Source organism: Hemitrygon akajei, chromosome 4 (assembly GCF_048418815.1).
Source record: "Hemitrygon akajei chromosome 4, sHemAka1.3, whole genome shotgun sequence".
Classification (NCBI taxonomy): Eukaryota; Metazoa; Chordata; class Chondrichthyes; order Myliobatiformes; family Dasyatidae; genus Hemitrygon; species Hemitrygon akajei.
The window spans coordinates 159986904-160000910 of record NC_133127.1 but is presented as its reverse complement, the minus strand read 5'-3'; the positions used below and the strand labels follow the sequence as shown (position 1 = coordinate 160000910).

General features: G+C 38.9%; 1 protein-coding gene across 9 annotated transcripts in view; it reads right to left on the bottom strand.

The window, feature by feature from the left end:
- The window catches only part of cdk8 (cyclin dependent kinase 8), a 105987-nt gene that overhangs the window by 35392 nt on the left and 56588 nt on the right, over window positions 1-14007 (bottom strand). Inside the window, exon 1 of one of the 9 annotated variants that reach the window (XM_073043785.1) lies at window positions 11251-11339. The exons of 7 other annotated variants lie outside the window; for them this stretch is intronic. In XM_073043785.1, the coding sequence (XP_072899886.1) occupies window positions 11251-11262 (12 nt within the window). In that variant the 5' untranslated portion in view covers window positions 11263-11339. Of the gene's footprint in view, window positions 1-4915; window positions 4935-11250; window positions 11340-14007 lie in introns of those variants that run through there. One more of the 9 variants, XM_073043786.1, reaches the window with a different exon arrangement.

The window sequence follows — 14007 nt, the reverse complement described above, 5'->3', positions numbered from 1 at the left end:
CCCAACAACCTCTCACCACCCAATTAGCCTGTACATCATTGGAAAGCACAGCACGCAGAAAAAATATGCAGTCACGGGGATAATGTACAAACCTCTTATGGAGAGCAGCAGAATTAAACCCAGTCGCTGGTGCTGTACTAGCATTATATTAACCTCTACAACACTGGTCATTTCATTTATTTTTCCTGCCGAGATGGATAGTTTCATATTTTCCCTGCATTACTCTATTCGCCATATCTTTGCCATACATATCTCAATTAGTATCCCTCTGTACTCTATATCCTCTTCAGAATTTATTCTTTGTTTCATGAGATTTAGTCAATCATTCTTTTAGCACCTTCATCCTCCAATAAACTCAAATAAATTGATCAAACATGATTGTTCTTTCTCAAAGCCATTGTTGGTGTTGCTTGATTACTTTGAACTTTTCTACTGTAAGATATCTTTAAAAATCGCTTCTAATATTTTTCCACAGCATTCTGTTTCTCTGTGATCTCACTAAACGTTTTACAATCTAGAATTATCCCAGATGATCCCAGTAGGTTAATGAAATTCCTATTAAAGAAAAGAAAGGAGAAAGAAAACGGACAATCCTAGAACAATTAACATAAAAGAGTCATCTAGAAAATGCTAGAACTTATTGTAACAAGACAATCACGAAATCATAGGATGATCACGTTGAGTTAAAATGAATGTTTTCATAAAAGGGAAATAATGTTTGTTAAGACTGTTATTATGAAGATGGATGAAAATGAGTAAATAGGTTATAAACAAGAGAATATCTGCAGATGCTGGAAATCTGAGCAACACACACAAAAACTGGAGGAACTCAGCAGGTCAGGCAGCATCCATGGAAAAAAGTACAGTCGACATTTCAGGCCGAAACCCTTTGGCAGGACTGGACACACAATCTCGCGCTCTTGAGCTTTTCAAGGATTTCACATTCCCTGGCCCCTATCATCCCATTTTTACTATAGATGTCCAGTCCCCGTACACCTACATCCCCACCAGGAAGGTCTCAAAGCTCTCCTTCTCTTTGTGTGTCTCTTTCTGGACACCAGACCCAATGAGGGGAAGTGGGGGTGGAGGGGAACTGGTTGGGTCTGGTGTCCAGAAAGAGACAGAAAGCTTTGAGGCATTCCTGGTGGAGTTGGGGATGTACAGGGACTGGACATTCATAGTAAAAATGGGATGAAGGTGGCCAGGGAACTTGAAGTCCTTGAAAAGATCAAGAGTGTGTGAGCATGTGTCCAGTTGTGCCAAAGGACTTCGGCCCAAAACGTCAACTGTACTTTTTTTCCATAGATTGATTATAATCTGCATTTTCAAAAGACATTTAATGGTATGGAAAAAATTATTACTTAAAATCTATCACTGGGCAGACAGAATTATATGATCATGGGTGAAGAATTGTTAAAGAAAAAAAAGAGGCTAAGATTTTAATAAAATAAAAACAGCTGGAGGAACTCAGCAGGTCAAATAGCATCTGAAATTGCTGGTGCCCCAGGTTAAGACTCTGCATCAGGATGGAGAGTGAAACAGGAAGATGACTGGTATAAAGGATAAAAAGGAAAGGGGCAAGACAAGGGTCAGCAGGTGATAGGTGGCCAGAGCAGTGATGGATGAAAGGCAGAAAGAATCAGGCAGGGAAGGGCAAATGGGGGAGTCAAGAGATGGGTGGAAGCAGAAAAAAGTTTTTAAAAAAGAGCCAGAAGGGAGAAATGGAGACAGAAGCTGCAGGGTAATGAGCAGGGGGACAAAGGAGACAAGTGCCAGCTTCTGATAAGTTAATAAAGTGATAATGGAAACCATTAGAGAAACTCTGAGGGAAGATGGGCCAAGGTTACAATGTGTGTGGACTGTAGGTGGATAAAATAAGGAGAGGAAAATTAATGGGAGGACAAATGGTGGATTGGAAGCAGAGCAAAAGGGAAACAAGGATGTAAGGATTACCTGAAATTGGAAAATTTCATGTTCATACCATTAGGTTGTACACTGCCCAGGGTGAGCTTAGGTGCTCTACAAAAGGGTCACCTAGTCTGCACTTGAATTCATGATATAGAGGATCTGGCTCCTTTTGCCCATCACCCTTCACTCTGCCATCTATCATCTCTCAACCTCTGTCTTAACTCTCCCGCTTCCTTTTTATTCCGGCTATCTTCCATCTCCACTCTCAAGAAAGGAAGGGTGCACCACCAGATTCAGCTCAAACTGCATCATCAAGTTTACTGATGACACTACAGTGGTTGGCCTCATCGGCAACGACAATGAGTCAGCATACAGAAAGGACGTAGAAAGACTTGTCAAATGGTGTGAGAACAACAGCCTGAGCCCTAATATAAATGACACAAAAGAGATCATTGTGGACTTCAGGAAGGCACATGTTGACCACTCTCCATTGTACATAAAAGGCTCTGCTGTGGAGAGAGAAAAGAGCACAAAGGTCCTTGGTGTGTACATAATGGACGATCTAATCTGGACTCGTAACACCTCCTCATTAGTCAACAAAGCACAGGTACATCTACACTTTCTGAGGAGAATGAGGCATGCAAGGCTCTCCACCTCCATCCCTAACAACCTTTTACATGAGCACCATTGAGAGTCTCCTGTTTACCCTGCATCATAGTGTGGTACGGAATTTACAAGGCAACAGACCTTGTAAAGGAATTTACAAGACCTTGCAAAGGACAGTAAAAACTGCCTAGAGGATCAATGGGTCATTTACTAGGAACATTGTAGACAAAGGGTCCTAAGCATTGTTGAGGATCCCTACCACCCATCTCACAATCTTTTTGACGCACTACCATCAAGCAGGTGGTACAGAAACATCAGGACTAGGGCTGCCAGACTGAGTAACAGCTTCTTCCATCAGGCTGTGAGACTAACAAATACCCAGCCACTACCGAGGTCTCATCACTAGGAGAGTGAGCTGTTTACTGTTCACGGGTGCTGCGCCTTACTACTGTACATGCAGTTTGAACTATATTTTGTTAACTTCTATAAACCAATAATATTTTGGCTTATGTCCTGTCTGTGATATATGTTGTGTAGGTGCAATGTGACGCAGAAGAACATTATTTTGTTTTTATTTTTTTTGGGTGTGTGTGTGTGTGTGTGTGTGTGTGTGTGTGTGTGTGTGTGTGTGTGTGTGTGTGTGTGTGTGTGTGTGTGTGTGTGTGTGTGTGTGTGTGTGTGTGTGTGTGTGTGTGTGTGTGTGTGTGTGTGTGTGTGTGTGTGTGTGTGTGTGTGTGTGTGTGTGTGTGTGTGTGTGTGTGTGTGTGTGTTTAACAATAAACTTGAAAATGGTAGAATAAGCTTTACTGATAAATTTGACTGCTGGTGTCAGGATGTCTTGTTGCAATTGACCACAGATTTGTACTGTAAGGAAGTTTAGAATCTATTGAGATGAAAGAAACACGTCAGGATAAAAGATAATATAGAATTAGGTAAACATTGGCTCTTTACAGCCCCATTCTGTAGCCACAAATGCATTTCAGTGGTGCGTTTTGAGAAATGAGAAAGGCTAAAACAAGGACAACTTCACTATTAGCAATCTGTAAAAAGTACCAATAAAATGCAAATGTTCAGCTCTTCCCCACATTTTGGCACTGAATTTCAAAATGTATGGGGCATTCTACCAAGGTACTGCAATTTGAGTGTTAATGACAAAGTACAGAATTAGAAATGTAGAAGAGATGGGCAAGAAAATACAGAAGACTGCTAAAACTAGTTTCCTGTTACATTCTTATAACTAACCAAGAAAGGAAGCTCATTCATCAGATTAGATGATTCAAACTCAGATCTTAAAAGGTAAGCGAGCTGTAAGCCAGATCACCATGGCAACTACTTTCTTCAATTCAAGCCCAACTCAGTGCCTTTATTCTTAAGAACACTTAAGCTGCTGTCCATTTTCATTGGTTCAGCCTGGAAAACAGTAGTATAGTATTCCTATTTCATATCTCACCAAGAGCATTAGGGAAAAAATTTAAATGCTGTAGATCAGGTAGTCTGGGGCACAAATGAAGTTAGTTTCTTTTTAAATCCTGCTATTACGTAGAAGGTAGCGTAGAATGTTGAGGGGGGACTTGATAGAGGTATTTAAAATTATAAGGGGGATAGATAGAGTTGATGTGGATAGGTTTTTTCCATTGAGAGTAGGGGAGATTCAAACAAGAGGACATGAGTTGAGAGTTAGGGGGCAAAATTTTAAGGGTAACACGAGGGGGAATTTCTTTACTCAGAGTGGTAGCTGTGTGGAATGAGCTTCCAGTAGAAGTGGTAGAGGCAGGTTCGGTATTGTCATTTAAAGTAAAATTGGATAGGTATATGGACAGGAAAGGAATGGAGGGTTATGGGCTGAGTGCGGGCCAGTGGGACTAAGTGAGAGTAAGCATTCGGCACGGACTAGAAAGGCCAAGATAGCCTTTTGCATTTTGGGTCAAACAAGCATTGGGTCAAATTTTCACAGTAATTCAAATAAATCAAGAAATAATTGTTATCATATTTCACTTTACAGAAAGCATATTTTCAAATGCATGGTCCTGAAATAAACAGTGCTACCAATTCATTTTCTAAGATATATTTTTTATAAGCATCATCACAAGTGTAGACCATGCCAAGTAGTCCAAGATCAATTCACTTTTCAGAATTACAACCAAATCAAATCAGACTGACAATGGGATAACAAATGGTTAGGAGTATTTCTTGTCTTTCCAAACAGTCCCATGAACTAATAACCATACTAATTTCATACAACGTAAACAAAAGATTGGCCTTAATGGGTGCTTACACTGAATCACAGATGGTCACAGATTCAAATGAATTTTTAAACAAATTCAGTAAATATAGTTTTGAGCGTTCGATAATATGAATTGACAAGCTCTAAAAACTGCAGCTAAACATTTATTTTTCAAACCTGTTTTGTAGGCAAAGACTGGTGCTCCACAAGTTTGTGCCTTCAGCCCCCCTACTCTACTCCCTGTACACTCAAGACTGTCTGACCAGATTCTGCTCTAATACCATTTAAAAGTTTGCAGATGACACCATTGTAGTGGGCCATATCTCAAATAACAATACTCAGCACATCTTGGAAACCAACCTGCCCTCCATAGACTCCATCTATACTTATTGCTGTCTCAGTAAAGAAACAAGCATAATAAAAAGCCCCACAGATCTTGTACAGGCTTTTCTATTTACTTTTGGCAGAAGATGCAAAACTGCCAAAAGATGCACCACATGGCTCACGGACAGCTTCTACCCCACTGTGATAAAACTACTGAAAGGTTCTGTAGTACGATAGGATGGACTCTGAACTCACAATCTACCTCTTTATGACCGTATGCTTTATTGTTTACTTGTGCTGTACTTTCTCTGCACTGTTGCACTATTTTGCATTGGTTTTATTTTACCTTGTTCTACCTCGATGCACTGTGTGATGATTTGATCTGTATAAACAGTATTCAGGACAAGCTTTCCACTGTCTCAGCATGTAATAATAAACTTACTCCAATTCCAAGAAAGAAATAAAACATTGTAAATAGCACACACAGCTTACTGAATAACCTTTATATCTAGGGTAAATTATGCAGCAAAGGAACAGGCCCTTCAGCCCAGCTGGTCCGATTTGCCTGCATTTGGACTATATACTTCTTAACAGTTCTTGTCCATGTACTCAGCTAAATGTCTTTTAAATGTTTTTATTGTACATGCCTGAATTATTTCTCTGGCAACTTATTCCACCCTCTGAGAAAAGCTTTTGCCCCACAGGTCCTAGTTAAATTATTCCCCTCTCACCTTAAGCCTAGTTTTCCACCAAAGTCCTGTACTTCTGCAGCAACTGTGATAGAGTGCAAGATATAAAAATTAAACAAAAGGATTTACCACTTAAGTAGATCCCAAAAAGTTTTCAGATATATATATATTTCTTCATATAGCCACAATTGTAATATGAGATTTAAACTGAGGCTTAGATATCAGATCAGCTCAAGGGGTTATCTCGTCGTGGCTATCCCTCGAGGTCGAGGATGATGGTCTTTGTTCTGTTGATCTATTTATGGGCTCTCAGCCCCATTGGTAATTTGAAGCAGCCGCTTAAAATAATTTGCCAGTACCAGTACTGTCCCTAGTATAAATGAATTGCAATAAATGACTATGCCAGCAGAGTTGAAGAAAACAACCTCATAGCAACAAACCTGTATGTAACATTCACTTCCACCTAGTATACAGATAACAAAACATGTTTGTTTTAATATTTTCTCCAAATTGGTAGACCATACTCAACACTGACCAGTGGTCTCCTCTACAAGGGTGACACCAAAAGGAAGATTAGATAATCACTTTGCTGAACACAGTCTGCAAATGTGACTGAACTCTCAAATTAATTTCCACTTTCCCAGTCTCACTCTAAGCTAATGAACCTTATAAATTTATAAATGCGAGTACATCACAGGCAAAGCCAGTATTTTTTATCCATCCCTAATTAACTTTGGGTGAGGCACCATCTTAAACGAATGCATCTGAACTGCAACTATTAAACACTTGGATGAGTGTAACATTTTTTTAAATTATCTTGTTTGTTCTGAATTTTTATCAAATTAAAATATTCTAGGCAATTTAATGTTAATAACAAAATATTTTATTTAGTTCATTCCTAAAAGGTTTTAAAGGTCTTTGAATATCAGGGATACTTAAAAGCACTGATAAATCCTGACTACATGACAGATAGTAACACTAAGAATGTGAGGTTGCCATCTTAAGTTTTTTTTAAAGAGTTGTTTCATGGTGGGGCTTAATCTGGCCCAATTAAATCACCAATAATGCTGATCATTGCCCTGTCAAAATCCAGCATTTTCAGGGTTAGTTTTCAGACCTTCTCAGCTAGTAATAGGTTCACAGATTTAAATTGGAAAGAATAGGGAACATGGGCAGTAAGAGCCAGACAGTTGGCCTTATGTAGGAAAATCTGGGGTAAAATACTCTGTTTCCTTCTAGAACTGCAACCTGACCTTTTAAGCATTTCATTACAGTTCTTTCAGTAATTACAGGAAAACGTCTGAAACATCAGCATAAATTAAATATCTCAACTTATTGGCAATGTTTATTTGAATTATTTTTCATCGCTATATGTCATACTTCAATGCCAAATTAAAAACAAAGTGATTTGCCTCCATTTGGAAATCCTTTAACTTTGTGCTCTCTCAGGCTCTTCATAAAGAAAAGCATTCTACAGCTTTCAAATCCTTCTCACTCTCAGATTACTTCAAATTCCTTTCTAATACTGCTGTAGACAGAGGAAAGAACAATTTTTGTGTGATAAAAATTAAAAATCAAATCTTCGAAGCCAATTATCTCAACTTCATGAGAATAAGCAGATCCCCTTTATCTGCCCAAAATCAATTTCCACTGAGAATCTGTATCTATCAATGTAACCTCCAAAGTTCTATCTTCATATGAATACTAAATATGTTGTGATCGATATTTGTCAATAACATGCTTCGTAGAAGTAAATACATCCATCATTAAATAACTTCTTGCTTTCAGCATTCAAATAAATTCTGTATGCTACTGCACGTCTGCAAACTTACTAATTCACCCATCTACATTTTCATCCATATCAGTGATACATGTCACAAGCAACACAGGGCCCACAGCACTCATCATTGCGGAACACTACTGGCCATGAATCTCCAGTCAGAATAAGAGCCTTCAATCACTACTCTGTCTTCTATGGAGAAGCCAGTTCCAAATCCAAACTTGCAGCTCACCCTTAATCCCATGGATCTCTGTAACTCAACCTACCATAACAGACCTTATTGAATGCCTTACTAAAGTCCACATAGATAATTGTCCACCGTCTTACCCTCCCTCACAAGCTCCTTTGTCATCTTGTCAAAAAACTCAATCAAGTTTGTAAGGCATAAACTATCATGCACAAAGCCATGCTGACTGTCCCTATGCCTTATCAAACATGCATAAATCCTATCACTCAGTATCTCTCCAACAGCTTCCCTATCCCTATGAGGCTCACTGTCCTATAATTAAGTGGATTATCCCCATTTCCTTTCTTGAACAAAGGCACACCATTTGCTGCTCTCCAGTTCTCTGGGACATTACCTGCTGCTAGTAAGGACAGTAAGGTCTTTGTTAAAGCCTTAGCAATCTCATTAGATTCTTTCAATATTATTGGATATATGCGATCAGACCCTGGAAACTTATTCATCTTAATGCTTTACAGAAGATCCAGAACTATTCCCTCCTCAATCACAGATGTCCGAGCACATCCTTATCCTTGACAAATACGGACACAAAATACTTATTTACTACTTCTGCCACATCCTGACTTCAAGCACAAATTCACTCCCTTCCTGAGGAATTGTCCTTGATCCTGCTTGCCAAAGACATTTCATAGTCCTTTTAGTCTGTTTAGGCACTTTTATGGAGTCATATAGGACTATAGCACAGAAAGAGGCCCTTTGTATCTAGTCCATACAGAACTGTTATTCTGCCTTGTCCCATCGACCCACACAGACCATAGCCCTCTATACCCATCCTATCCATGTACTTAACTGTATTTCTTTTATATGTTGCAATTGACCCCACATACATCATTACTAATGGCAGCTCGTTCCACACTCGCAACACCCTCTGAGTCAAGTCCTCTCTCAAATTTCCCTTAAATATCTCCCAGTCTCAATGCCATCCAATTTACTACTTCATCTTGAATACCAAGTGACTGAACCTTCTTAACCACAGCCTCAATACCCCTGGAGAGCCAAGGTTTCCTCAGCATGTCAGCTTTGCCTTTTATTCAAGTTCATGTTGAATTGTCATTCGACCATATACATGAATACAGCCAAATGAAACAGGGCTCCACTGGGGCCAAGGTGCAAACCACAGTCACACACAGCACACATCATGTATAGCACATATAATTATGATAGCAAAAAAAGCAGTTACTAAAATAAAAGAACAGCCTGCAGCAATTCCTCATATCATGAGGTACAGCCACAGTTGAACACAATCCAGCTTGTCTTGCAACAAGCGAACACTGGAGAGCAGCACCAACTGGAGGGCCCAGCCTCCCACACAACGTGGAATCCAGCGGCACACAGCAAATTGAAGTGCAAACTCTGCACTCTCAATACTTCCCTTTTGAAGATTTCCCACTTTGGTAGTGAGCGTCCTTTTGCAGTGAAATACTTATCCCATTCAACACCTGACAGATCCTTTCTGATGCCATCAAAATTGGCTTAAATTTAGCTCCACCAACGACTATACAAATTTAACACATCATCCCAACTTCTGTGCTCAGTACCCTGATTTAAGAAGGCCTATGTGCCAAGAGCTCCCTTTACAACCTATGATGCCGCTTTCAAAGACTTATGGATCTGTATTCCCTGATCCTTTCGTTTAACTGTTTTACATTGTACTACCTCAATGAATTGTAATGAATTTATCTGTATGAAGTGCATGTGAGTTTTTCCACGTGACAACAATAAACCAATTTTATTTATCAATTTGCCAGTCTTGTCCCTCACACAGCTAGGTTTCCATAATGGCAACAACACAGTAATTTCATGTACTAATCCAGGCTCTAAGTTGCCCCTCCTTATTCATAATACTTGTGCATTGAAATAAACATATTTCAGCTCATCAGTACCACCACGTTTATTAGCCTGGCCCTTGAAGTCCTTCCTTTCAGTTTTTTTTGGTCATACTTTCTTGCGTTCAACCCTACCACCTGTTGTCCTGCTGCTGTGGTTCCCACTACCTATCTGTTTATTTAAACCCTAAGTAGCACTATGAAATCTCACAGCAAGATATTGGTTTTCCTCTAGTTCATCTGCAAATGATCTTGCTAGTACAGATCCCACCTGCTTTCGACGAGAGCCCAATAATCCATAAATCTGAAGCACATATTGAACTGCATCAGGTATGTTTTTTACTGCACCAGCACATGACACGAGTAGTAATCCTGAGATATCAACACTGGAAATCCTGCTTTATAGCTTTCTACCAGGCTCCTTAAAATCCCTCTGAAGGACTTCACCGCTGGTCTTGCCTATATCCTTACAACCTTTATGAACCTCACCCTCCCCTCTCAAAATGTCCAGTGCCTGCTGCAAGACATCCTTGGCCTGGCACCTAGACTCTTGATTGCACCCTTAGAAACTGTACTCCTTACTATCAAGTTACCTTTCACTATCGCTCTGCTCGACTTCATGGTTCCTTCTGCCATGCCCCCCCCCCAACAATATCCAAAGTGGTACACTGATTTGGACTTGTGCCTGTCAAAGGTTTAAGAAAGGAAATATTACATAAAATATATATTGTATTGTCTGTACTTTAGAGAATTAAGGATGACTGATAGAAGGCTTCAACCTATTAATGAGAACTTGATTGGGTACAGAGAGATAAATTATTTCTGTTGGTTAGAGATTCTAGAACCAAAAACTGTAGACTAAAAATTAGTCAGGCTAGTCAAGAGGGAAGTTGGAAATCTTTCCTCATATCGCTTTACATCTGTAACTCACTTGCAGAAACAGCAGTTAATTCTGGGATAACAGTTAATTTTAATCAGAGACTGACTAACTTATTAACAAGTGTATTAAGGAACTTGAAGCAACTATGTATAGATGGAGCTAGGTCATATCAGCCATTATCTCACTGAATGGCAAAACAGACTGTAGAAGCTAAATAAAAAGTGAAATGAGTAGATATCTTTGCTAATTCAGCAAAATGTGCAACAATATAATTTTTAATAGATCAGTTCAGGGACAGAGTAATTAACTGAAGTTTTAAAACATCCATAATACTAATGTCCCTGAGTACGGATACAGATTAGTGATAAATAAAACACAGGGCACAAAGATTATCAAAGTTATGTACAACTTCTCAGACTGATTTCTAAACAGTCACCCAATGTTATACACAATCAAAATAGGATAAAATTACTTCAGGGCACAGAGAATGTTTTTTTTAAATAATTTATTCTCGGCCCACTATCAAATAGTACCATGGGTGTCAAGACTTCCCATGAGCTAGGTTAAAATAATTGGGTGATGATGTGATTAATAGAGGACAAACTTCAACAATACCAATCAATTTATGTCAGTAAATGACAGACATTAAAGAAAGGCTAAATACTTAAAAGTCACAACCAATTTGTATATTATGAATTATATTTGTGATGGGTATAACATGGGCACACAGTATTATAACTTAAGACAGAAAAGAGAAGATAGAATTTACCACTGCACACATATGGATGTTCTTTCATTTGTCCAAGAGCCAGAACTCAGAAGCACCAGACTCAGATTAGTTATGCAGGCTTTTCATTTAAATCCTCATAGCCAGCCTGTAATGGTGAGTTATATAGTTTACTTTTCACGCTTATATTGAATAGAAATTTACATACTATCTTCAAAACTTAACTATTGCTTGGAGATGGAATTGAGGCCAAAAACAATTATTTACTCAGAAACACAGAATATGCATTTTTCTCGATGCTGAAAATGTTCTGAGTAAATAATACTCTTAATAAGCACCTTATGGTGTTCAGAATAAACCCATGTTCAATGCCAGCGTATGGAGTAATATGCTGAATAACTCTCAACATAAATCCAATACTTCAAAAATTGTACGCAGTCCTGCATATAGTAAAGGCCATTACTGTTTACACTCAAGAGCCTTCAAACTCAGGTTTACAATGTTCAAGTTGTTTTTTTAACCCCAAAAGGATTTTTTTTTTTTTAAATTGCACAGGAGTTACATTTTAAAAAAATATTTTCTCATCACACCAAGGAATTACTGTATACCGAACATAAAAACATGTCATAGGAGGCAGCCATGTGACTCAATGTGCCAATGCCAGCTGAAAAGATCTGAAGGTTGTATAAAGTATACATACTTTAATAAGAAAATTATTTTGAAAAGGTTTTGCTGATATAACTTTCCCATTATAGGTCTGTTCCCTTGCAAATAATGACACACCAGGTGTTCATCTAGGCATTGCTGAAATGTAGGAGAACCATCATCTGAAAGGTAGTTTTTGGAGATTCATGCTCAGTTTTGCAATGACAAGGAATACATGCTCTGCCAAGAATGAATATATTTTGTAAATTACTTTTTAAAAATTGATTTCTGAAACTTTTGAGCAGTAAGTTCCACAGCATCTCTGTATGAAAAGAACTCTCAACTGATCCTTTTAATTTTTGTTCACTAACCCCTTTTTGTTCAATAATGGAGATTGGCCTTTCCTATTCATCATGAGTCATAATGTCATAAAGTACTACAGCACAGAAACAAGCTCTGCAGCCCATCCAGTCCATTCCAACCTTTTATTCTGCCTACAACCTACACCTGCACCATAGCCCTCCATACTGCTTCCATCCATATACTTATCCAAATTTCTCTTATATGTTGCAATTGAACCCGCATCCATCACTTCTTCTGGCAACTCGTTCTAAACTCATACCACCCTCAAAGTAAAATAGTTCCCTTTAAAAATTCACCTTTCACCCTTATCCTAGAACCTCTAGTTCCAGTCTCACCCATCTTCAGTGGAAAAAAGCCTATTAGTACTTACCCTCATAATTTTGTATACCTCTATCAAATCACTCCTCATTCTCCTACACAACATGGAAGAAAGTCCTAACTTATTTAAGCTTTCCCTGTAATTCAGGTCCATAAGCTCTGGCAACATCCTTGGAAATTTTCTCTGCATTCTTTCAATCTTATTGATATCTTTCCTGTAGACAGGTGACCAAAACTGTACACACTGCTCCAAATTTGGCCTCACCAATATCTTATACTTCATCATAACCTTCCAACTCCTGTACTCAGTACTTTGATTTATGAAGGCCAATGTGCCAAAAGCTTTCTTTACAATCCCATCCAAATCATGAATATAAATGACAAACAATGGACTCAGCACCAATCCCTGTGGCATACCACTAGTTACACTCCTTCAGTCAGAGAGGCAATCATCTACTATAACTCTCTGGCCTCTCCCACTAAGCTGATATTGTATATAATTTACTGCTTCATCCTGAATGTCAAACGACTGAACCTCTGGACCAGCCTTCCATGTGCAACTTCGTCAAAAGCCTTCTAACGTCCAAGAAGACAACATCAACTACCTTTCATTCATCAACTTTCCTGGTAACTTTCTCAAAAAACTCAGATTGGTTAGGTATAACCTACCATGCACAAAGCCACACTGATTATCCCAAATCAGGTCCTGCCTATCCAAATACATAGACTACGTCCCTTATAATACCTTGCAATAATTTACCTACTACTGCCTTCAGGCTCACCAGCCTACAATTTACTAGCTTATTCTTTCTTGAACAAAGGAAGAACATTAGCTATTCTCCATTCCTCTGAAACCTCACCTGCAGCCTCTACTGAGGCACCTGCAATTTCTACACTAGCTTTCCACAAGGTCTGAGAGGACATTTGTCAGGCCCAGGGGACTAATCCATGCTAATCTCAAGTCAGCAAGCACCTCCTCTCTGTAATCCAAATATGGTCCATAATCTGATAATAGCACCTGGGAGACAACATATCATCTGGGAATCTTTTTCTTTAAACCTTAAAACTTCCCGTCTGTTCCCCTAACAAGGAATGCCATCTCACTACTGTTTGTCTCTTCTCTCCCCACACCACCCACCCTTCCCTTGAGTTGCAGAGCCAGACTCAGTGCTAGAGACTTGACTACTGTGGCTTTCCTTTGCTAGGTGATCTGCCCCAACAGTATCTGAAACAATATACTTGTTATTGAGGAAAATTATCACTAAAGGTTGCCTATCCCCTTTTCCTCTCTTGATGGTCACCCAATTACCCATTTCGTACATCTACATCTGAATCTCCAGTTAAGCAATCCCTCTAAATGTGGCCAACATTTAGACTACTCATCATTTTACAAACATTCCAAATCCACTATATCTAGTCCTTTCAATATTCGATAGGTTTCAATTAAATCCTCACCCCACCCCTCCCCTGTAT